Below are 23,535 nucleotides of genomic sequence, written 5' to 3'. Positions count from 1 at the left end.
TTATTGTTTGTTTCTAATATTTTGCAGTACTTTACTTGGAAGTTAATACCTTCTTTATTTCTTGTTCAAAATTGACAATAGGAAAATATTTTGTTTTATAATTTACTTGAGCAAAGTATTGTCTCAGCCCTCATGTGACCCTTGATCCTAAACCCCATTGCAGTGGCTTTAAAATTCCTCAGTTTAAAAAGAATCAGGCCAATTTTCGCATGACTTTTCACTCCACAATGAATCCAGAGCCCCCAAACTACCTGCAAATGTGGTGGTTAGCTTCCCCAAGTCTCCACTTATTCCAGCCCCCAGACAAAAATGGATGCCAGAAGTGGCATCACATCACAGTCAGTGCACCAGGTCATGCTGGTGCTGCCTACTGGTTGGGTATGAGGAGAATATGGCCTCCACCGCTTCTTGATTTTCTCTCATATGATAAACAAACTTTTAACTTTAAAGTGTAAAGTTTATGCAGGTTTATTATTATTAATAAAACCAAACTGTTATGTTCTTCAACAATATCCATTTCAAATTTATATGAGTAGTTCAAAGGTCTAGTCTCTCTAAAATTTAATTTAGAAAGTTGAGAAAAACTTATTGATGATTAACCATGAATGTAAGCACTCGTGATGCTCAAAGCAAAACATTGCTTCTTCTCCCTATCTGTAACTGTTAAAGTAACTGCAATAACTGCAAGCATATGACTTAATTCAGGAGCTGCAATATTTCAAAAAGAATAAAATAATTTATTTCAGAGATATTTTCATATTTATCAAGATAGCAGCCAAGCCCGATCTATTGTAAATAGAGCTTGGCCACAATAAATATAGCAATTTGCTTTGGGTATGTCATGTGGCCCCCTTTAACACTTGAATCGGGGGGGGGGGGGGGTTACCAACTGCTGCTGCAGGAGTAGGGAACTTCTGATTCTCCAAATGTTATTGTGCTGCAATGCCCATCAGTTCTTTTCAGCATAGCCACGGTGAGAAATGCTGAAAATTGCAGTCTGGTGATTTCCAAATTCTAGTCTTCCAGGTGATTTGAACTTTAGCTCCTAGAAACTTCAGCTGCCTCCACCAGTGAACAAGGATTCTGGGAGCTGAAGTTCAAAACAACTGAAAATCCAGGGTTGAGAAACCCGTGTCTGTTCCAGCAACTCTTGAAATTCAACTCCAAATTGGTTCCTGCTTTAGATATTTTGATGCCTCAAGAAAAATTCAAATCATGGGCCAACATGTTAGAAGAAGGCAAGACTAATCTTTCTCTGAACAAATTTTGACAAGAAAACCACATTATAAGATTGCCTTAAGTTTGCCATAATTTAGAAATGAATTGAAGACATACAACAAGAAAATTGCTGTTTTAGGGACATCAAATCAAATTGTATAAATAAAATTGTATATAACTGTCTAAGCCCTGTATTAGGCTACTGAGTAAAATGTATTAGAGCTCATAAGTTTTAGCAAAAAAAAAACTCTTGTTCCTGTTTTAAAATAATAGAAATCATCTCTTGTTTTCCTCACAGTGCATTCAGCCCTTATTCTCAGACTAAGCTTTTGTCCTGGATTCTTGTGATAGACTTCCTGTTTTAAGTTTGCAGTACTGTATTGTGCCTTCTGGAAAAACAAAGCCATTGAAATAATTTCCCTTTCATGCTCAGTCAGACATAATATCATGTTTTTAGGGCTGTTCTCTGTCTTCAAATAAAATGGAAACTTTTTGGATTTTCAAAAGAGGAGGTATTGCTGCACAGTATCACTCTCAGTAACTAGGACTGTACTTGGCATGCTCACTTCCCATTGTGGCTGCTTATCTGCATGCAATATTTATGAAGTAAACCTATTCATTACTTGATGGGTAGGAGTTGATACACAGCAAGATGAACGACCTTCAGAATGCATTTTTTAAAATATCTCATCATTCTTTCTGTTGTAATTCCTCTATTTTTTAAAAAAAATCATTGCAAACTTTCTGTAATTACTACTAGTAGGGAGGAAATCAGAACCCTCAAGACTTCACAGTGTGAATACACTGTTGTAGCTTTATGTACAGAATGTTAAATAGCTGGAAGCTCTTGTCAGTGATGCCAAAGTGAATATTTTACAAAATAAAACAGAAAGAGACCAAATGAATTTGCAATTAAACTGGACTCACTGTTGTTTCTGTTTTAATTGAAAACAGCCCACAACCCCAACATAATATCGAGATTTGTCTAATGAGATATATTGTTTGAATGACTGAAAGCCAAAATGTTTTCATCCCACTTCACATTTAGAGACTGTAAACATGCAGCTTTTTAACACAACTGGTTTGGTGATTTTGTTATGTATTATTTAATGAATGCCTGCATGATGAAACTGAAATGTTTGTAAGTTTTATTTTGATGTAAAATATTTCTTTAATCAAATGTCTTTCAGGCGTATGTGGTATTTATTTCCACACTAGGAGGGCAGTGGCTTGAAAGGAATTTCTCTGCCTTGCTCTCCCATGTTCTAGACCTTGTCTCTCAGTCTCAGCCTAAAGCTATTCAGACTCAGTTAGACGCTATTTGCTGCCGCCGTTGTATTTCGTTTATCCTCCGAGCTACAGTGGGAGGCCTTCTTGGGGAAAAAGCTCAAATTGCAACTGCCAAGGAGATTTGTCAAGCCATCTGGAAGCTGAAGAAAGTTGTGGGTATGGGACTAACAAGATTATTTGCCATCTCTCCTCCCCCTCCTTTTCACTAGTACTTTATATCATTTCCTAATCTACTCATGAAGCCTATGCTGTGATGTTTTTAAGCCCTGTGGTAATGTTATCCCTGCAAAAAGTCATGTTCCTCTGGCTTTCTTTTCCCCATCCCAAGAGTTTAAAAACATCTAGTCATAATTTCAACATGAAAATGAGCCTTACATTTCCCCCCATGTAACGGAAAGCCTTATTTTATTGGTAATTTTTGCCTATGTTATTTAATGTTGATTCAGAGATAAAAGTGGGCAGGAGTTATAGCTACTGATGATTGGCCATGTGTCACCATGGTAACGTAGCTGCTTCGGTAGAAATGTAACAATTTCTAAGCTAGTGAAAGGGGTGGAGCTAGCTGGAGGAGAAAAGGAGGAAATGTTTTAAAAAGAGTTGAGACAGTTATGGTAGTCTCTAGCCGAGTGAGCTAGAGGGAAAGGGATCCTAGTTTAAAATTTGGGACTTCAGTTGAAATACTGAAGTAAAAAGTGAATATTTTGAAGTCTCTAGCCGGGTGAGCTAGAGGGAAAAGGATCCTAGTTTAAGTTTGGGACTTCAGTTGAAATACTGAAGTAAAAAGTGACTATTATGGAGTCAGGTCTTGGGTTTCTAGTGAGAAAGAGCTGAGGAAAAGGAATATTGTAGAGACAAAGTTTCAGTCAAGTTGTTAATGTTGAGGAATGAAAGATATGGTTTATATTGTGTATAAGTGAAACTGAAGAAGTAAACCATTGCAACAAGTTACGATATTTGGACTAAAGAAACCATAAATAAATAATTCTTTGTTTTAACTAAAGAAAGTGTTTCTGAGTGGTGAATTGCTCAACTTAAAGTCAGCAGAAGATTTGTCTCACATATTTCCCCTCAGTGTCACATCATATCGTACATGCACACGTACAGACTGAAGGGTTTATAGCTGGCAGTGGCTGGGATCCTGAAAGAAGGATTGCCCCCTGCCTGTTTTTGAAGTGGACCCTTGCACCCCATTATGTTGGTTTTTATTTGTATGAAAGTTAGGATCAAAACATATTTGCTAGTCTCAGCTCAATCAGTGAATAGCAATTCTGTACTTATGTACATTATATAGATTTGGTAGGTCTACTCTAACTGGGACTAACAGCTGGATTCAGACCAAGGTTTATTGACACGCTGCTAGGAGACAAGATCAACAAGATTCAGTTCAAACTCTAGTTTTGAAAATCAGGGGGAAAAGTCTGAATTGACTCGGGTAGTAATGCACTTTCACACCCCTTCCACCGCCATGGCTCAGTGCTGTGGAATCACAAGAGTTGTAGTTTGGTGAGGCACTAGCAATCTTCAGGAGAGACGATTGAAGATCTTATCAAACTACAAGGGTTCCATAACATTGACCCATAGTAATTGTTTTGATGAGATCTTGTTTTAACTAACTGTAAAACTGTATTGCATATTTTACGTGCCCATCTTCCCCTTCTCCTGCCAAGATTTATTTGATACAGGAATTTCTGTTATATTGCTAGATGCTGCAACAAGTGACTGTAATGTGGAAACTCGAGTTGGGACAACAGATGTGATAACTAGCCAGAATATGCTTATATGTGCCCTAGAAGAGCTTGGGAATATCATATATGGCTTAGGAACTACTGCTGCACCAGTATTGCAAGATTCTAGTACAGGTAATTGTTTTTTGTGCTTGAGTCAATGTATCTTTCAATTCTTGAACTTCTGGCCTGAAACTATAAAAATGCAGATAAATAATTTGACCTATTTCAGTGTGCTGTGGAATGGCAACAAAAAGTAATACAGTACACCAAAATGTGACCTCTGGACTACAAGTAACCTTCAAGGCCTGAGTTTGTGGCCCCTGCACAAATATCTTATGGCTCCCAAAACTACCTAAAATGGATCAACAGTTTGGGAATGTGAATGTTTTTAAAGTGCTCTCTTTACAAAGAAAAGGACAAATTTTGTTTATCTCTTTATCTCTTTTGCTTACTGTGTATGTGTTTGTAAATATTGCAAATGTGTGAACTGTGGGAAAACATGCATGTACAGAAAGAAAGTGAATAGAAATCTTCCAAAATATTGAGCTTAAGGAGAAAAAAGCTGAGTTTAAAAAGAGCAACATCAAGACAAAATATTGTTGGGACATACTACACGGAATGCTTTTCTTAGCTTGGTTAGTATTCCTATTATTCAGAAATAATTTCTTTAAGTATGCTAATTTTGTCAATTTTGTGTGCCTTTCCAGGAGTTCTGGATGCAGTTATATCTGTTATCCTTCATCCCAGCATTTCCGTTCAGCTAGCAGCGGCATGGTGTCTTCGCTGCATTGCTGTAGCATTGCCTTGCTTTCTCTCTCCACTTCTGGATCGCTGTGTTGAGAGACTCACAGCACTGAAATCTTCCCCTGAAGCAGTGACTGGCTATAGCTTTGCTATTGCCGCTTTGTTAGGAACAGTCAAACAATGTACTTTAGGAATTCCACATTGCAAGGGGAAGGTAATTATTAAAACTGCATATTTTATTCATGTTAATATCAAAATTGCTTTTATCAGTTACAAATTCAACATACAGTAGAGTCTCACTTATCCAACACTCGCTTATCCCACATTCTGGATTATCCAACGCATTTTTGTAGTCAATGTTTTCAATACATCGTGATATTTTGGTGCTAAATTTGTAAATACAGTAATTACTACATAGCATTACTGTGTATCCAACTACTTTTTCTGTCAAATTTGTTGTATAACATGATGTTTTGGTGCTTAATTTGTAAAATCCTAACCTAATTTGATGTTTAATAGGCTTTTCCTTAATCTCTCCTTATTATCCAACATATTCACTTATCCAACGTTCTGCCGGCCCGTTTACGTTGGATAAGCGAGACTCTACTGTACTATTGTTAGTAGTATTTTGGAAAGAGATCTGTGTATTCATTTTAAGTGTGCCTTTATCTGTTGTTTAGTTTTTATATCTGTAGAATTCTACAGGGAGCAGCTAATGCTTGTGCATGATAAAGATAGTAGTCTGCATAACTTTGCAATGGTAGAAATCACCAGGTGGTTCAATTCAACTAATAGGTTAATGTGTTCTGTAAAGTGGAACTGTCTTTTTAAACTGGATACTTTGCATTGGTTTATTTATTCCACACATGTATCATAATTTGTGTTGAGGAGTTCACTTTTTGTATCTCTTTGAGGTACAACCTTCATAGACAGTTAATGCATTCAAGTCTTTCTGGCATTATGAGATTTAAAAACCTTCTATTAAAGTTGGATGGCCATCTGTCACTAGTGCTTTTATTGTGTGTTTCTGCATGGCAGCAGGTTAGATTGAATGGCCCTTGTGGTCTTCTCCAATGAATTGATGATTCCTTAGGAAGGTTAAAATCCAGCGGCACTAAGATAATTGTACATAAAATGTCTCAATGTAATGCTGGGAAAGTGTGATCATCATTCTTCAGCACACAAATAGGGTCAGTATAAAACTGAATACAGGTAGTCCCTGAGTTACATGCATCTGACCTACAAATGACTCATAGTTAAGAACAGGGTTGAGACAACAAGAAGTGAGAGAAATCTACCCCTCAGAATGGAAATTTACTCTTGAAAGAGTTATGGGAAAAAGATGTCTCAACTGAAGGTTTATCACCTATCCTTGTTTCCCCAACAAGCCAAATTATTATTACAGAGACAAAAAATGAAGTGGAATCTTCTGAATAGGGGCACAGACAGCAAAACAAACACCAAAGGGTTGTTAACCCTTCCCTATGCTATCCAAAGCTAAATATCTATATCTTCTTCTGTAAATACAATAAAAGTCAAAGTTTGTATGTGTTGTCGAAGCCTTTCATGGCTGAAAACACTAGGTTGTTGTGCATTTTCCAGGCTGTATGGCCATGTTCCAGAAGCAGTCTCTCCTGACATTTTGCTCACATCTACGGCAGGCATCCTCAGAGGTATATTGGAAAACTAAGGAAGGGAGGTTTATATATCTATGGAAGGTCCAGGGTGGGAGAAAGAACTCTTGTCTGTTGGAGGCCAGTGTGAATGTTGTAATTAATCACCTTGATTAGCATTATTGACCTCGCAAGCTTCATTCTTGCCTGGGGGGATTAGTTTTCCAATATACCCCACAACCTCTGAGGGTGCCTGCCACAGATGTGGGAGAAATGTCAGGAGAGAATGCTTCTGGAACATGGCCATACAGCCCGGAAAATGCACAACAACTCAATGTTTGTGAACGACGGATTTCCAATACAGCTCCAACTTCCAGAGAGCATTGTGACTGTCATCAGCGACGGATCTGGACCAAACATCAAGAGAGCAATCTGAACTCCACCAATGATGAATCTGCACCACACTTGGCACACAGAACCCCCATGATCAACAGAATATACTGGAGGGGTTGGGACTGAACAACCATGGCAGTAGTTGTAGTTAACCTTGCATCAAGAAAGTACTCCAAACCCCACCAATGATGGATCTGCGCCACACTTGGCACACAGAACACTCATGATCAACAGAAAATACTTGAGGGGCTTGAGGGGGCTGAAGCACAATGGCGGGCATTGTAGTTCAACCTGCATCCAGAGAGCACTGTGAACCCAAATGACAATGGATCTAATCCAATTTGGGGGATGCATACCCAACTTGGCACACAGACCCAACATATCCAACTTTGTATACTAGCAAGGTTTGGAGGGAACTGACCTTGATTTTAAGGAGTTGTAGTTCACCCCCATCCAGAGAGCATCGTGAACTCAACCAACAATGAATCTGGACCACACTTGGCACACACACCCAACATGCCCAGCTTTGACTGGGAAAATGACAGGTGATGATAGAAGTTGTAGTTTACCAACATTTTTACACATTTTCTAATTGTCCCATTCTTAAAATCCAAAATCCAACAATGAATGCTTTTTATGTTTATCATTGCAAAATACATAATCTGGGCATCACTGGGTGCCTAGGCTAATATATGTATGTATGTATGTGTGTGTGTGTGTGTGTGTGTGTGTGTGTGTGTGTGTGTATATATATATATATATATATATATATATGTATGTATATGTATATGGCTGGAGTAACACTTAAAACATGTAACTGTTCTGACTTAAAAACAAATTCAACTTAAGAACAAACCTACAATACCTATCCTGTTAGTAACTTAGGGACTGCCTGTATATTGTTTCATAAAGGAGTATACAGATAGGAAAAAAGGATAAAGAAATCAGTACTGCTTCAAAATCAAAGACTGAAGTCACTGTAGAAAAATCCTTGTTTCAAGCCATGTTTTCAGGACTGGCAATGTTCAGTGTCTTAAGAGCTGGTGAAACTTTTAAAAACGTTCCAAGTTTCCCAACTCTTATCTTGGCTTGCTTTTGGCTTAAACTGGCAATGTACCACAGCTCAACACTTTCCCACAAGTATCACAGCTTTGACAACAGGAGAGAAAAATCTGGGTCTGTGTTCCTGGACTATGGAAGAGAGAACCATTCAGCTTTGCCAAAGAATTTTTTTTAAAAAAATGGCTGATTAGAAATGCATTCATGGATCAGTTGACTGTCTAAGTTTGAAACAGGAACATTTAAAGGCAAGATGTGTATATTCTGTGCTACACTTATTCACTGATGCCTCCCTGAATCTAGAATTAGTTGCATTCCAGACACCTTTCTTGGATGTCATCTGCTTCTCATGCCCGTTTCTTGGAAATGCATTCTAGCTTGGTCTCCACTAGGTCTGAGATACATTTACCTATTCAGTGCCAGCAGTGTGGGGTGGGAGACCAGCCTAAATAAAATGGAGTACAGGCATACCTTTGTTAATACTGCCTCTGACAAAGAAGCTCCTTTTTACAAAGTCTTTTTCAGGAGCCCAGCCCAGCCCCCTTTTCTTCTCTTCTGGAAGTTTATTTTTAACATTAAGATAGTGAAGATTGTGAAGGATGGCTGGAGAAAGACAGACATTCTGTGTTCAGTGCAACCGCATTCCATCTTGGCCTGGGAAAGAATGGAATTCTAGTCTCGGTGGCGCTACTGTAACTATCCCAGGATACATTTTGGAAAAAGCTTACAAGTGTTTTCTAGACAGTTAAAAGTGTTCTGCTTACTTATGGATGCCTTACATTACCTAGTTGTTTCATTTCACATACATCTAATGTTAGTTGAGAGGTGAAGGGAGAAAAACTAAGCCCAAAGCTGGTTAAGTACTAGACTGTAGAATTTTTCCATGGGATCGTCTTATACATTTAGAATCAATTGGACTCTATTTTACGGGCTGCTTTATAGCCCCTAAGATTTCAAGAGACTTCCTGGGTATACTGGAATAACAAGGTGCCTCCTGTATATTTTTTTAATTCAGTAGATTCAAATACCTCTGCTATACCCACCCTTTTGACGGCCATGCAGCATGCCAGGTGGCAAACACTTCCTTTTTAGTGTTATATGAGACATTTCTGTTGAAAGCTATGTCATGGAGGCTATTTCATATATAGAAACAATATGTGTGTTTCCATTCAAAATTATTGAATTTTGTGTTTTCTATTTTAATACACTTTTTTCGTTTTATTTTACTTAGGTCATTATGACGGTAGCTGAGGATTTATTGCGGTCTGCGTCTCAAAACAGCCGTATTTCTATACAACGAATGCAGTCTGGATGGCTTTTAATAGCTGCCCTCATGACACTGGGTGAGTCCATTCAGTCTTTATGTCTTTAGGTGAAATGTTAGATATTGCTGTGTATTTTTGTCTTAATTACTGTCTCAGTATTTGAGTATGGAGTTCTGTTTTGCATTATACAAGAAGGAAATCTTATTTTTATTGTAACAGTTTATAAGTTCTATCCAGCTGGATAGAAATACAATTAACTTGGTTAAAACCATTGTCACAGGTCTAGATGCATTGCCTTCTACAATAAAAGGATGACCATTCAGCAACTATGGCAAGTTTGCAAATCTGCCTTTTAATGTATCAAATACCTTAGGAAGCCTCTATTTTTTCTTGCTGTGGCATTGGTTTTTAAAATGTCTGTTGGGATTCTTCACTGTTTCAATTGGGAAAAAGATCTGTATAGCCCACTTATACAGTATTAAGTCAGTGTACTTTTTGTAACATTTGAATTAGCATTTTCCTTTTGGCAATTACTGAGGGCTAATAATACTGTGCTTAGATATCTGTCACCACCCGTTAAATTCTGTTATTGAAGAAATCCAAATTTTGTATGAAGGAAAGATATATTAATATAGCATGTTACATAAATTGTCCAACTTTATTTTACATCGTAACTAGTGTAGTTCTTTCAAAACTGAGAAATAGATCTGACGTATGTGTGTCACGTCTGACTCACGTTTTCCTTTCTTAGTTTTCGTATCATATATTTATTTTACCAAGAATACTTATGCATACATTAATTCAACTGTTTTCTTATCATTTCTTTTAAATACGTATATCTAGAACATTGAATTCTTAAATTTGCATTGTGTTATTCTGATTGAGCACACACAGTTCTATAGGTAATTTGTCAGCTAGCATTCATCAACCAGTAAATGGGGATGGGATCTTTAATACTTTTGGAAAGGTTTGGCCCTGATTTTTTTTCTCTTTGTCAAAGAGAAAAAAATTCCAGCTTACCCCTTTTTCAATGTATTTAACTGGGCGCATGCCTAGCAGTGCTGTCCTTTCTCCCCATGTGACAGCGGTTTGCAGTTTATCTAAAGACTGCAGAATTTAGATTTATTTATCCATTCCACAGAGAGCTTTTATCAAGAGGAAAATATGGACATCGTATATAGTTAATAGTTGTTTTACAATATAAAATATAATAAGGAAACTCAAAAGGTTCCAAGAATAAAAGAAATGCAGTTTAAAACATGGATGGAAATGTGTCTGCAAATTATTCTGACTTATTTTCCAGTCAACATACCAATCTTTTTCCCCATTGTATACCTCATACATTTTCAGAGTTGCTTAGAGTAGTTTACACAAATTAAAAGTGCTTGCTAGAATGTGGTATATAATATACTACAAACAAGCAGCAGTAGAAGACAAATATGATACATTCCAATTCAGTGACTCATGTTGATTAAGCACTTATTTCTGAATAAATGAAGATCTCTGCTAAACCAGACTATTGAGTCTAGTATTCTACTTCCCACAGTTCTCAGTGATAAGAAGTCACTGAACACAATCCAGTAAAATCTGTAGTCCTAATTTTGATGGCATATTTTTCCTGGACTCTTGGAAAAGAAGAGTACAATTACAAATTTGAGGACTTTTTGTCCTAATGTTTCAAAAAGATTTTTGCATAAGATTTCTAGATTTTACTTGGATCTCAGCGCCTTCATAAAGACATTGCTGATAATGTTGTTAATTTTAAAGGAGTTTGGTTCCACTACCATATGTGGCCACATTGCATATTCATGCACATCAGGATATTTGTGCTTCCGACCTATTAAATGTCTTTGAATAGTGTTTATACCAGATTTCAAAATCCTGTCTTTAATAGAATTTATATATGAAAATGTCCACATCTTTTAAATGATAGGTCCTGCAGTTGTCCAGCACCATCTTCCAATGATGCTTCTGTTGTGGAAATGTGCATTCCCATTATCTCCTAAAGATTTAGAAACTGAGAAGAGCCGAGGTGATTCATTTACGTGGCAAGTAACACTGGAAAGCCGTGCGGGTGCTCTCTGTGGTAGGTATCATTTTTCATAGATATTTAATATTTAAGTTGCATTTTCAAAAACGCTTTCAACAATATATGTGTCATACTATCAACAGTACCTGTGTTCGGTAATTGCAATAGGTAATACATTATGGTACTATCTCAGCCACCCATATGGGTTGTTTCGGATGTCGGAGTATTTTTGATTTCAGATAAGGGATGCTCAGCCTGTATTACCAATTAAATATAGCAGAAAATAGTTGTCTTTCCTTTTTAATAATTTTATTTCTATCTATGACAGAAGTTTTGATGACATTTGTAAATATTTTCTTTTATGGGTCATATAGGTATAAGTGGGAAATGGTAGATATGCGTGAAGCCCAAAGGAGTGGATTGATGGCAAATCAGGATAGGATAGGATAGGATAGGATAGGTATAAGTCTATAGCTGTTATAAAAAGAAAATTTCAGTTTGTTGTAATCAGTTTACTTTGTTTTCAGCTGTCAAAAGCTTTATTCTTCATTGTGGAGGACTTCTTACAGATGAAGTTATTCAAAGATTGCTTCCTCCCATCCCATATGCAATTGATTTACTGACACTGTGAGTATTAAAAATGGATGTGGTTTACTGGTGAAATTCTATTAATCTTGGAAGTTTTATATAAAAATAAATTTCAGGCTGTGATTTCATAGTAAATTAAAACATGAAATATTTTTCTGTCCTGGAAGTCAGATTTCTATCAGATTTGTATTTTGACACTTCAAGGGGACATGTACATATACAGTATATACAAAAATAAATGACTATTCTGAAGGCAGATGCAGAAACTATGCAACTAGGCAGTTATGTTTTTGAAATGGCTTCCATAGGAGAGAAAACATTCTTTACTCATTTGTATGGATTTAACTTTGTCAGTATTATTTTTATTTTTGTTATTGATTTTAGCCTTTGTTAGCTGCCTTAGGTTTCATACTGGGGAAGCTATAGCAAAAAAAAATCAAATAAAATTATACCTGTGTTTACTTGAATGTAATGGACCATCGATTATCATGTGTACCTTAATTTTGAAGGTGTGCACTACAGAAAAAAAAAACCGTTGACTTCCCCTTGCCTCTTAACCAAAGCAAAACAGCTGACAAACAAGGGAAGCAGAGGCTGTGGCTTCCCAACTAAGGCCTCATTCAGGAGGCCTTCAAAATTGTGGGCAAGTTTGGGAGGCCTTATTAATAAGGCCAGCTGGAAAGCCTCAGCCCTCTGACAGGCTGAGGTTGGCATGTTTGCTGGCCTGAATGAGGGGTGCAGGTGAGTTTATGTGCACAATTCTAATGTACCATCAATTATAATGCACACCTCAATTTTGGCAAAATAATTTAGCAAAAAAAAGTGTGCATTACACTTGAGTAAAAATGGTATATACACATGCTATTGTTTAGGATAATATTTCTCAAACTCATTGATGTGGCAAAATGGCACTTTTTAAATACCCAGTGTGCCATTGATGATGATGATGATGATGATGATGATGATGATGATGATGATGATGATGATATTACTACTACTAATAATAATAATAATAATGATAATGATAATTTTGTTTCTTTCCTGCCTCTCCTTGTGGCTGGAGGCGGGTTACAACAAAGATAAAAACACACAATTATCATAAACATAAAATACACATATTAAAATGTCTACAAAATACATATATTAAAATATTGAACTATAGTGAATACAAGACATGAGTTTAAAATTCAGGATTAAAAGTAGGTATGCCTGCTGGAAGAGATATGTTTTAAATTCCGACAGCCCATTTAGCTGTTGGATCTCTTCTGCTAGGTCGTTCCACAGTCTTGAGGCAGCTAAAGAAAAGGTACTCTGAGTGAGGCTGCCAGTCAGGTTCTGTCAGGCTGGAGTAGCTGCCCCCCAGAGAACCTAAGTGTTCAGGATTGTATGGGAGAAGGTGACTCTGTAGGTAACCTGGACCCAAACCATATAGGATTTTTATAACTATTTGTTTTTTTATAGAAGCTTACCAGTCAATAGTTTGCAGATCAGCATTGGTCCACATACCAGCACTTTGGATAACTCAGGTTTAGGACAATGCTTTATAATGTTACAGTGTATCCTCACTTCCTAAGAAAAATAGCTCATTGTTCCTCATAGATATCCATGCCTTCCTCTAGGCCAGGGGTCGGGAACCTTTTTTCTGCCAAGAACCATTTGGATATATATAACAACATCATTCATGGAGCATATCTTTGTGGGACAGTGGGAAGGCAGCACCAGCTCTGACCTTGACATGGAAAAACCGGAGGCAGGAAGGAAGGGTGGGGGGCAGACTGGGTGGGCGGTGGAAGGCAAAGCATGGAGCCCATTGGAATCAGGCAAGCCACTCCTTCACAGGGCTGGTGACGGCTTGCACCACCCAGAAAAGCAGAGAGCAAGCAATGGGGGGTGGGGGGGAGAGCAAGAAGGAGGCACAGCCGTTGATGCCACAGAACCAGATCAAATTATTTTGCAGGCCTTATACAACTTGCCGGCTAGATATTCCCTACCTCTAATTGAGGCTATTAGGATCTATATTCAAACTGAGAATTTCATTTCCCCTTCTGCCTTATTTTTTTATTTTCAATCTGGGGCTCAACATTCTAGGCCTATCTTTTCTCCAGTACACTGTAAGGTTTTTTAGGGGTTATAGTGGGGGAGATGCCCCCTTGGCTGTGCTAGCACTTTGTTCTTATTTTTCAGTCATCCAGTTTGAGCTCTCTTTCTGTCAGTACTAACCAAATAACCACTTGGTTTCAGTCTTAGAGGGGATTATATTTTGAAAATAAATATAGATATCTATTGCTATATAGTAAATTGCATTTCTTGTAGCTTTTCAGATAGTGAATTTCAGATAAGACCCAAAACAAACTATGGTTGAATTTTGTTCGGTAGAGGGGTTTTTTTTTGTCTGACTTGAGGATTACTTTTTTGCTTTTTGTTTTAAAGACTCCCTTCTCTAAATAAAACCTATGGAAATCCTTTAAAGCCATCATCAGTGAATTACAGGAAAAGGCTTTACGAATTGCTTACTTTGTTGCCTCCCAAAACATATGAAGGTATGTATTTCCTTGTGCAATGGTTTGCAATATATTTTCCAAAAAAATGTTTTCTCTCTCTCGTTCTATGGGCAAATGGCCAGTGGGTTTTGTTTTGATATCTGTGAATTCTTGATTATGGAACTGCTCAAAATGATTGCATAAACCTAAATCTAATTGCAAAGAGCCATTGTATTGTATGTTTAATATTTGCATAAAATCTCTGAGAGATGTCATGCTGCTTTTTGGGCTTCAGTGTCATTGGTAGTAGATGGCACACAGCTCTATTTCTCTGTTCTATCTGATACAAAGGAAGCTGTTTCTATGGTAAACTTGTCTCTGCTGTCAGGAATGAACTGGATGGGTGTGAACAAATTCCTACTTAATCCAGACAAGAGATGCTTCTGGTCAATTGTAAGGCAGTTGAACAGAGATTCAACTTGTGTTGTATGGTGTTACATTTCCCCTGAAATCTCAGATTTACATCTTGGGCATATGTCTGAACTATGATTTGAGTTTGGATGCCCAGGTTTTGCTTGTGGCCAGGAGTGCATTTGCATCATTAAGACTAGTGCAAGCTGCACCTGTTCGGTGTAAAGTCTGGCTATAGTGATACATATCTCTAAATTGTGGGCTTTAAAAAGGCATATTTTGGGACTCATTTATTTAAATCGTTTCTGTTCATGATCTTTCCAACAAGCACATATATCAGAAATCACATTTCTTATCCTCAAATGTCTTCTTAATAATATTTTAGATATAAGCTTTATGTAAAAATAGTTTTTTTCTACCTCCTGATTTATAGGAAATTTTTCTGCAGTTCTCAAAGAACTTGTGCTTGATTTGACCCAGTCTGATAACCAGATGGTAGCCTCTGCTGCGTATCTTCCATCTCTCTCTCATCAGAATGAATTTGCCTTACTTGGTCCTCCATTACAGGAGACAGAGCACAGATTTATTGAAGAGCAGGTATTTTCTTATATTTTATAAGTTACTTATACTATCAGAGAATAACAACTATTGTTCTATGGTGACAATTGTATTTTCCGTGTCTTTCCAGCTGCTCTTAGTCCATAGTATAGCTGGTGGAAGCCTAGAATATGATCCATATTCGGTATATGAAAGAGCTGCAGATAGTGATTCAGTGCCTAAACCCTTACCTACAACAATATCCATTATCAATGCAGCAACCCATCTCTTTGGAGTAATATTTGCCCATATTGCAGAGTCTCAAAGGTAAAGCCATAATAGTAGTAGTAGTAGTAGTAATAGTAATAGTAATAATAATAACAACAATAATTTTCTACAGTTATTTTATTTTTATTTCCAGTGACATGTTAGCTGATGTTGGGAAATTAGCTACTAAGAATCAGCTCTTAACATTCTTTATTATGGGTCTATTTGCTGAAGCTTAATAAAGTTGTCTAATCTAATTAGTGTATGAAATTCTGTTCAAAGTGACAGGAGTAATATTTGCACTTTCGGTAAATATTCTATGTATGTACATTATCATTGTTCTTTTCTTCCAATGAGTATGATAATATGCTGCCAAAATAGGTCCATTAGTAGCAGAAAATATGAAGAATCCAAAATATTCCAAATGATCTTTCAACTGGAGAAGAAACCAAACATAAACAAATATTAGGAGCAAATTCTATACCTGAGAATCCGCTTCATGAAGAAAACAGTTTTATCCTGAACCTTCTGATATCTAATGAATTTTACAGAATAAGAGACAGAATAATTTATCTTGTTTCCTTTCCCATTTTTTTGGTGTGTGTTTAAGGCTTCAGATATTGGAACAGATATTGACCTCCATAAAACAAACCAAAGGATCCCGGCAACAGATAGTGCAACAAAATGTTATGTCAGCATTTTCTAATGTTCTGAAGGTAAGAATTTTTTAGAGCAAATATCTCTTTTTCTAAAGAAACTGCATCTTTTCCCACCCTTTCAGCAAACGAGCTTCAGATGTCATAATTATGAAATTTACCATCTTTTTTTAAATTAAGAACTTCTGTGAAATGTGTAGTGCAATCATTAACATTTAATGTAGATGACAACAAAAAAAACCCAATTACAACTTTCAAATTATCATTTTTGGTTATAGCACTTAGCCAGTTGCAAGGGGAATTTAGGTTCTGAAGACATCCGAAGTTCTGCTCTGGCTTTAGTGATGAGTGCCTTAGAAAGTAGTAATCCACTTCTGAGATGTTCTGCTGCTGAATCTCTAGCCCGACTTGCACAGGTCGTTGCTGACAGCACCTTCACTGCTGGATTGGCACAAATTAGCTTTGACAAGTAAGTTACTTATCATTTAGTTTTTATTATATTATTATGTTCCTGTTTCTGTATTTCTTTTTCTCCTCAGTAGTTTGCACTTATTCAGGTAGGGTTCCAATATGCATAGCATGTTTCTGTAACAAACTGCAGTCCTTTAAAATGTACACATATACAAAATGTATCTTGTTCTCCTTTCTATTATAGTTAAATATTAGGGAAATTGAATTAGCCAGGTAAAATAATCATATCTAGGAATGGGGAACCTCTGATATTGGGACTAAATGTTGTTCTCCTGGGATCCAGAGCCAATCCTTCAGGGTTTCCCATTCAATTGTGATCCCTTCATTAAACAGTTATTTGGAGGTTTCCCAGCTTTTCTATGGGCATAACAAAAACAGGCATGATTATAGTCTATTATCAAAGTTTTATTAGGTGAACAATGTTTGGTAAATGCTAAAAACATAGGCATCTTATTTCTGCAGTCATTCCTTAAATAAATAAATAAATAAATAAATAAATAAATAAATAAATAAATAAATTCAGAATGGTGATAAAATGTTTTATCACTGCTGCAGGCTTGTAATGTTTAGAATGTGTTTCCTTACAATTCTTAGACTAAAATCTGCTAGAGATGTTATATCAAGGACAGGACATTCGTTGGCCCTTGGATCACTCTATAAATATCTGGGTGGAATCAGCTCTTCTCAGCACTTGAATGCATGTGTCGGAATACTTTATACATTATCTCAGGATAGCACTTCACCTGAAGTACAGGTACGTATTCGATTTTTTTTAATTCAGTGAGTGGCTTTGAGAAAATTTTGATTTTTAAAAAGGAGCCTTATAAATATATAGCAATTGCTAGTACCAATTTTGAGTAGAACCATTGAATCATATACAATGCATATAAGTATTAACTTACCATTCAGTGGTAACAACCCTCATTGAGATTAGCAATTGGATTTAGGCCAATGAAATGAACATTTAAATCTTATTTTCTAATCTCTGCATGCATAGATGCTTTACAAAATAATAGTACACTTCAAAATAGCCCATGAACTCTTGCAGATATTTATATTGCATTAAATTTGTGCCATGAATTGTGCATACATTTGAGAGAAAATGACATACCATGTTCAGTCGCAAGCCAAAGTGGTCATTTCCCCTTGCATTTCTCTTAGTTATTGGACCCTCTTGTTACCTCTTCTCAAATAAGAAGAGCTGGGAAAATTATTTTGGAAGCCTTATGACCTCATTTTTCAAACAAGGGTAGATTAGCTTGTCTTCTTACCATTCAAGGAGACAAGAAAGCCTGAGTAACTCATTTATGTAATAATTTTTTACTGCTTTTTGAGGAGAAACCCCATATTTTATACTATGTTTGTGTCCATTTGTGTCTGTGTGCTATGGCTTTGTTTGTTTTTCAGTTCTGCCAGGAAGAATAGCAACATTGCTTCAAAGCATTCATCTTAAAGTTACACGGTGTATGATCATTTTATTGCTTGAATTCATCTTCTCACTAAAATGCACCCATGTTACATAGAAATTTTATTTTTGCTCACATTTTGTGAATTATTTCATGTTTGTGCGTGTGTGACACAACACTACATTTTTGGTATTTTACAGACTTGGGCACTGCATTCTCTGTCACTGATCATTGATTCTGCCGGTCCCCTGTATCACGTGCATGTGGAATCTACCCTCTCTCTTGTTCTTATGTTGTTGTTGACTGTGCCTCCTGCTTATGCTGAAGTCCATCAAAGCCTTGGTCGCTGCTTAAATGCACTTATCGCCACTTTGGGTCCTGAGTTGCAAGGTAATTCATACATTTGCAACATGGTGAGAGACAAGTGTATATGTAGTGTTGTAAGAGTTAACTGAGAACTATTTAAGTTGTTCTATTTCTTATCTAGAGTCTGATCCAGATGATGATCAGTTGTTAACATTATTTACACTCTTCCTTTTCCTGCAACTGGGGTTCTTGCATTTGCAGCCTTCAAGTTAAATTTCATAGGCTCCTTTTTCTTAGTACTTCAGAGAAATCGTTGTTGCCTTTTTTTCTCCCTAACAATAGAACTGTCTAGTAGCCTACATCTCTCAGCAGTTTATTTTCCAGGCAGATTCCCAACCACATAGATACATTCTACCTGAAGTAATCCTTCTCTGTGTTCAAGGCAAGGATGTGCCATTGAAATCCAGCCTTGATCTCTATGGCCATTGTATGCCCAAGTACATTCTAACGATTGGAGGGACTAAATATATTGACAACAGTGAAGTGGGAATGTAAGCTGATTCATGAGGAAGTGAACACAGGAGCTCTTAAACTAAATGTAGAAAACCACTCCACATAATAGAAAAAATGTTACAGGTATTATGTGAATACTGTACTATTGAAATAAAAATACTTGCTAAAGCGTAACCATCACTGACTGTGTTGATAAACATATTCTATATTGTTATGTGGTACTTCATGATGTCAAATGTTATTAGAGTAATAAAGAAAATGATAGAGGCAAATATTTCTTTCTCCCTTATTGTTGTATGTGTAGGCAGTAGCACTACAGTTTCAGCCTTACGGGCTTCTTGTCTCCTGAGCTGTACAGTGATGCAAGATAATCCTGACTGCCTTGTCCAAGCTCAAGCTATCTCTTGCCTCCAGCAGCTTCATATGTTTGCTCCACGCCATGTAAACCTATCTAGCCTCGTAAGAGGCCTGTGTGTAAGTATCTGTGTGCACAGACATACACATTTTAAACTTGAACAGTTGGAATGTTTTTGAAGGAATTCTCCTTTAAAGAGTACAGATTTTAATATATTTTGAGCAGGAGAGTTCCCTTGGGGAGATAGTGTGGAATATAAATAAAATCTTATTATTATTATTATAGCTTTGCATTGTTTCAGAAGTATTTATGAGTGCTGTAGTTTATTTGGAGATAAACAGATTCATTGTGGCATAATATTTTATGTGTTAGAGCTAACTTAGATCACAAAATGAAATATATATATTATATACAATATGATTGTTCCCTTTTTCAGTAGACTAGATTGATCCTTCAGATTGAATGAGATGGTTGAGAATGAAGCTCACAAATTGCCCTGGGTGAGAAGGAAAGTTCCTTACAATACAATAGGGCAAAATGATATATTTCTTGTCCCACTCCCCTTTCCTGACTGGAAAATCAGCATCTTTACAGCAGGCTGAGTGCATATATGTAGAGTAGAGATGCTACAGACAGTGATAAAAGAGCAAACTGCTAACCAAATAGACTGAAGTTATTAGTGTTCCCTGTTTTTCTGCTGTTATGTTGTTGTTAACTACCATCAGGTTAATATTGACTTACAGCAACCCTATAAATGAGAGTCAACTTATCATCAAAAAGCCTACTCATGTCTTGCAGTTGAAGAGTGTGCCTTCCTTGATTGAGTCTGTCCATCTCTAACAAGTCTTTCTTTTTTCCAACTGCCTTCTATCTTACAAAACACTATTGTTTTTTAGTTGAGTAATTTCTTCTCATGATATGTCCAAAGTATGGCAGTCTCAGGCCCCTTCTACACTACCATATAATCCAGATGATCAAAGCAAATAATCCACATTATCTCCTTTGAACTGGATTATATGAGTCTACACTGCCATATAATCCAATGCAAAGCAGATAATCTGGGTTTTATGTGGCAGTGTAGAGGGGGGCTCAGTTTACTCATCTTGTCTTTTAGGGAGAGTTCAGACTTAATTTGCTCCAGGAACCATTTATTTCTCCTTTTAGCAGTCCACAGTATCTATCCACAGCATCTGTAGAACTCTTCTCCAGCACAGATTTTTTTTCTTATTATTTTTTTTCACTGTCCACCATAGAAATGGAAAATACAATGGCATGGAAAATCTTAACATTAGCATTCAATGATATCTCTTAGTATTTCAGGATTTTGTCTAGTTCCCTTCATAGCTGCCCTTGCAAGTCCAAGTCTTCTGATTTCTTGACTGTAGTCTATATTCTAATTAATAACTATGGGGAGAAAGTAAACTATTTTGGTGTCTTCATTGTCTATTTTAAACTTATGTAAACCATCTGTGGTCATTTTTTGTTTTGTTTTCTTCTTGTTCAGTTTAAACTTCAATAATTGTTCCAAGTATTTTGCTTTAATTGTTTCTAATTATTATTGCCACGATTCTGAATCAGCCACTACCTATTGAGCATTGGCGTTTCTGGTTTCTAGGCCTATAACATATTATCATAGATTAGGATTTTTGTAAATTGAGGGTCATTTCACAGTGCTGCCTTGGGATACCACCCCTGATTACTGTTGTAACCATTTGCTGCCCAGATCTTCAAAAAGGCCATAAGTAGCACTGTGGCAGAGATAGTAGGGTGCCTTGGTGCTTCTTTTAGGTTCTCCCAGAACAGACTAAGCTCCTGTCTTTCAACAGTCTTCTCAGAGGTGTTTCCTTTAAAAAAAAAAAAAAAAAAAAGAGTTAGTGTACAGTACTTACATGACTCGCAGATAAGTCAACACAGTTTTTCTAGGTCAATTTTTTTATTAAAATATCTAGACTGCTACACGAGTATATATAATACTTTGTATTCTTGAGGGCAAGCTCACTGTAAGCTCTGCTGCCCAGGGCTTTTGTCATGACTGGATTATCATTTGTTTTTGTGCAGGAGATCTTGTTGGAAAATTCTGTGTTGGTAGGTCTCTGTGCATTGTTCAAATTTCAACAATTTTTGGTGTGTGTGTTTTCTTTTAATTTTCCTTTTAAATGTATTTAACCATTAATGTCAAATACTTTCAGCATGGTGAGCAATGTTTTATTTCAGCCTAACTAAATTCTCTTAACATTCTTATAGCTGCACTCAGACTTTGTGTGCAAATTTAATTTTGCATTAATGTAACTTATATCACCTAAAACAAAACGGAGGCTACTTTTTAAGATCGTCTGTGATTCATGTGTATTGCCTGCATTTTCTGTGTGTTTGCTATTTTTTCTGTCCTTTTAAAACATGGGAGAATGAAAGATACCAGAAGTGTGCATTTTGCTTTGTCTTGCAGTTAAGCTTGTGTGTTCTGGCTTTCTCATACCAAAACATAAAACTGGCATTTAAAAAAGCATGCTTAAATCTCAAGATAGTGTGAAATCAGCTTGTGTGAGTGGTGCATAAAATATTAAATGGGTACTTTAATTTTTAATTTATAGCATCCTAATAAATTTTGGTCTCTTTAACATGTCCAGAGCTCATTATATGCACTCTATAAGTAAACATGCATGTGGCAACATATGATACTATTAGATGAAGAATTGAGTTTTTTAAAATGTGATTCTATAGTATTTCTTTGCGTCCATTTTATTCCCTTTTGTCACTCTTTCCTCTAATTATTTCTCTTTGACAAATGAGGTACATTATTTCCGAACATGGCAGCTTTGCACCAAGAACTCAGCTCCCCCCCACCCCACATTTTTTCAGATTTCTAATTAAAATTAAGTACAAGGGGGAAAAATAAACAATGAAACACTGAATAGTTTTAGGAAGTATAAAAAATAATTTTAGTGTTTTTTTCTTCTGTTGCAATGTTCAGAATCTGGAATTGAACTTGGACATTGGATGCTTTGACAATTACTAGCTTAAATACAATGTTAAATACAATACAATGTATCTTTATAGAAATACATTTAATATGTGTATTTATAGAATTTTTACAATGCTTGTGTTTTAATTATGTAACCCGCCTTGAACCATGAGGAGAGGTGGGTAAGAATATTATTATTATTATTATTATTACTATTATTATTATTAGGAAGAATACTTGGTAGTTTTAGTGCATTTTAATATAATATATTATTTATGTTGCTTTTCATTTGAAAATCATGATAACAAAATTCTCAAAATTATGTTGAAATGACAATATGTTAGAAACCCCTGCAAGAGCCCAGCAAACTTTTTGCTGTAGTGATGCATGTCAGGTACTGTTTTATAGCATACAAATTCTTAGTACATTGATTTAGTGTACCATGAAGTCGTGCATCTCCATCTCAGGATGGAATAGACCTCTGTCCAAAATACAGAAAAGCATTACCAGCCAAAGTAGGCAGTACTGAACTAGATGAACTAATTATTTAATTCAGTACCTAGCAGCTTCCTATGTTGAGTTTTCTTTCCTACACATATCTATATTCTGATCTTCTTAATGTTCTGTTTATGATTTTTATATATTTGTGGCCGGAACGGACTTTCTTCAGAATTATGCTTTAATGCATATACCATTACAGTAGAGATGTAGATGACTCACCAGTCATTGCTACCTCATACAGTTCCTCCAGTAGGGAGCCTCTGCTGGATACCAGTTTCCTCTGACAACAAGAACTCTTCAAGGAGTCTTGATTTAACCAATAGTTCATTGTGTTACAAACATTTAAATTATGTAAACATTGAAATCTTTGTGTATATGTATTGACTTACATTATTTGTTTCTTCATTTTCCTCCTTATGTGCTCAAGTTCAATTATAAGGGAAAAAATAAAGATGAAAAGATGTCTGGGATATGATTATAGGCAGTGGCAGCAGGAAGGAAAAGGGTGGTAGGCACAGTGGCAGTGAAAAATAGGCTTCCAAATTCCATATATCTTTTTTTCTTTGCCACAAGTATGTAACCCTGGAAAAGTGCAGTTATTAACTTAGTGCACTAACAGAATTCTCAGCAACAGATTATCTGGCCATCGGACAGGATTTTGGCCAATCAAAGGCAAAATAGTGGAAGTTGTCTCTTGAACCATCTCTAACCATTTCATTCTTGTGCAATACGTATTATGCTTCT

General features: G+C 36.3%; 1 protein-coding gene across 2 annotated transcripts in view; it reads left to right on the top strand.

Moving 5' to 3' along the window:
• Positions 1–23,535, top strand: part of heatr5a (HEAT repeat containing 5A) — a 78,913-nt gene that overhangs the window by 29,847 nt on the left and 25,531 nt on the right. The window contains exons 8-22 of one of the 2 annotated variants that reach the window (XM_062968242.1): positions 2,409–2,664; positions 4,212–4,367; positions 4,943–5,193; positions 9,276–9,387; positions 11,243–11,395; positions 11,866–11,965; positions 14,357–14,466; positions 15,251–15,414; positions 15,506–15,681; positions 16,232–16,337; positions 16,556–16,746; positions 17,343–17,502; positions 18,355–18,544; positions 19,278–19,447; positions 21,387–21,413. In XM_062968242.1, the coding sequence (XP_062824312.1) occupies positions 2,409–2,664; positions 4,212–4,367; positions 4,943–5,193; positions 9,276–9,387; positions 11,243–11,395; positions 11,866–11,965; positions 14,357–14,466; positions 15,251–15,414; positions 15,506–15,681; positions 16,232–16,337; positions 16,556–16,746; positions 17,343–17,502; positions 18,355–18,544; positions 19,278–19,447; positions 21,387–21,413 (2,322 nt within the window). The remainder of the gene's footprint in view (positions 1–2,408; positions 2,665–4,211; positions 4,368–4,942; positions 5,194–9,275; positions 9,388–11,242; positions 11,396–11,865; positions 11,966–14,356; positions 14,467–15,250; positions 15,415–15,505; positions 15,682–16,231; positions 16,338–16,555; positions 16,747–17,342; positions 17,503–18,354; positions 18,545–19,277; positions 19,448–21,386; positions 21,414–23,535) is intronic. The other variant, XM_008103399.3, reaches the window with a different exon arrangement.

This window comes from Anolis carolinensis, chromosome 1, assembly GCF_035594765.1.
Source record: "Anolis carolinensis isolate JA03-04 chromosome 1, rAnoCar3.1.pri, whole genome shotgun sequence".
Taxonomy (NCBI): Eukaryota; Metazoa; Chordata; class Lepidosauria; order Squamata; family Dactyloidae; genus Anolis; species Anolis carolinensis.
This window is presented reverse-complemented; position numbering and strand designations above follow the sequence as displayed.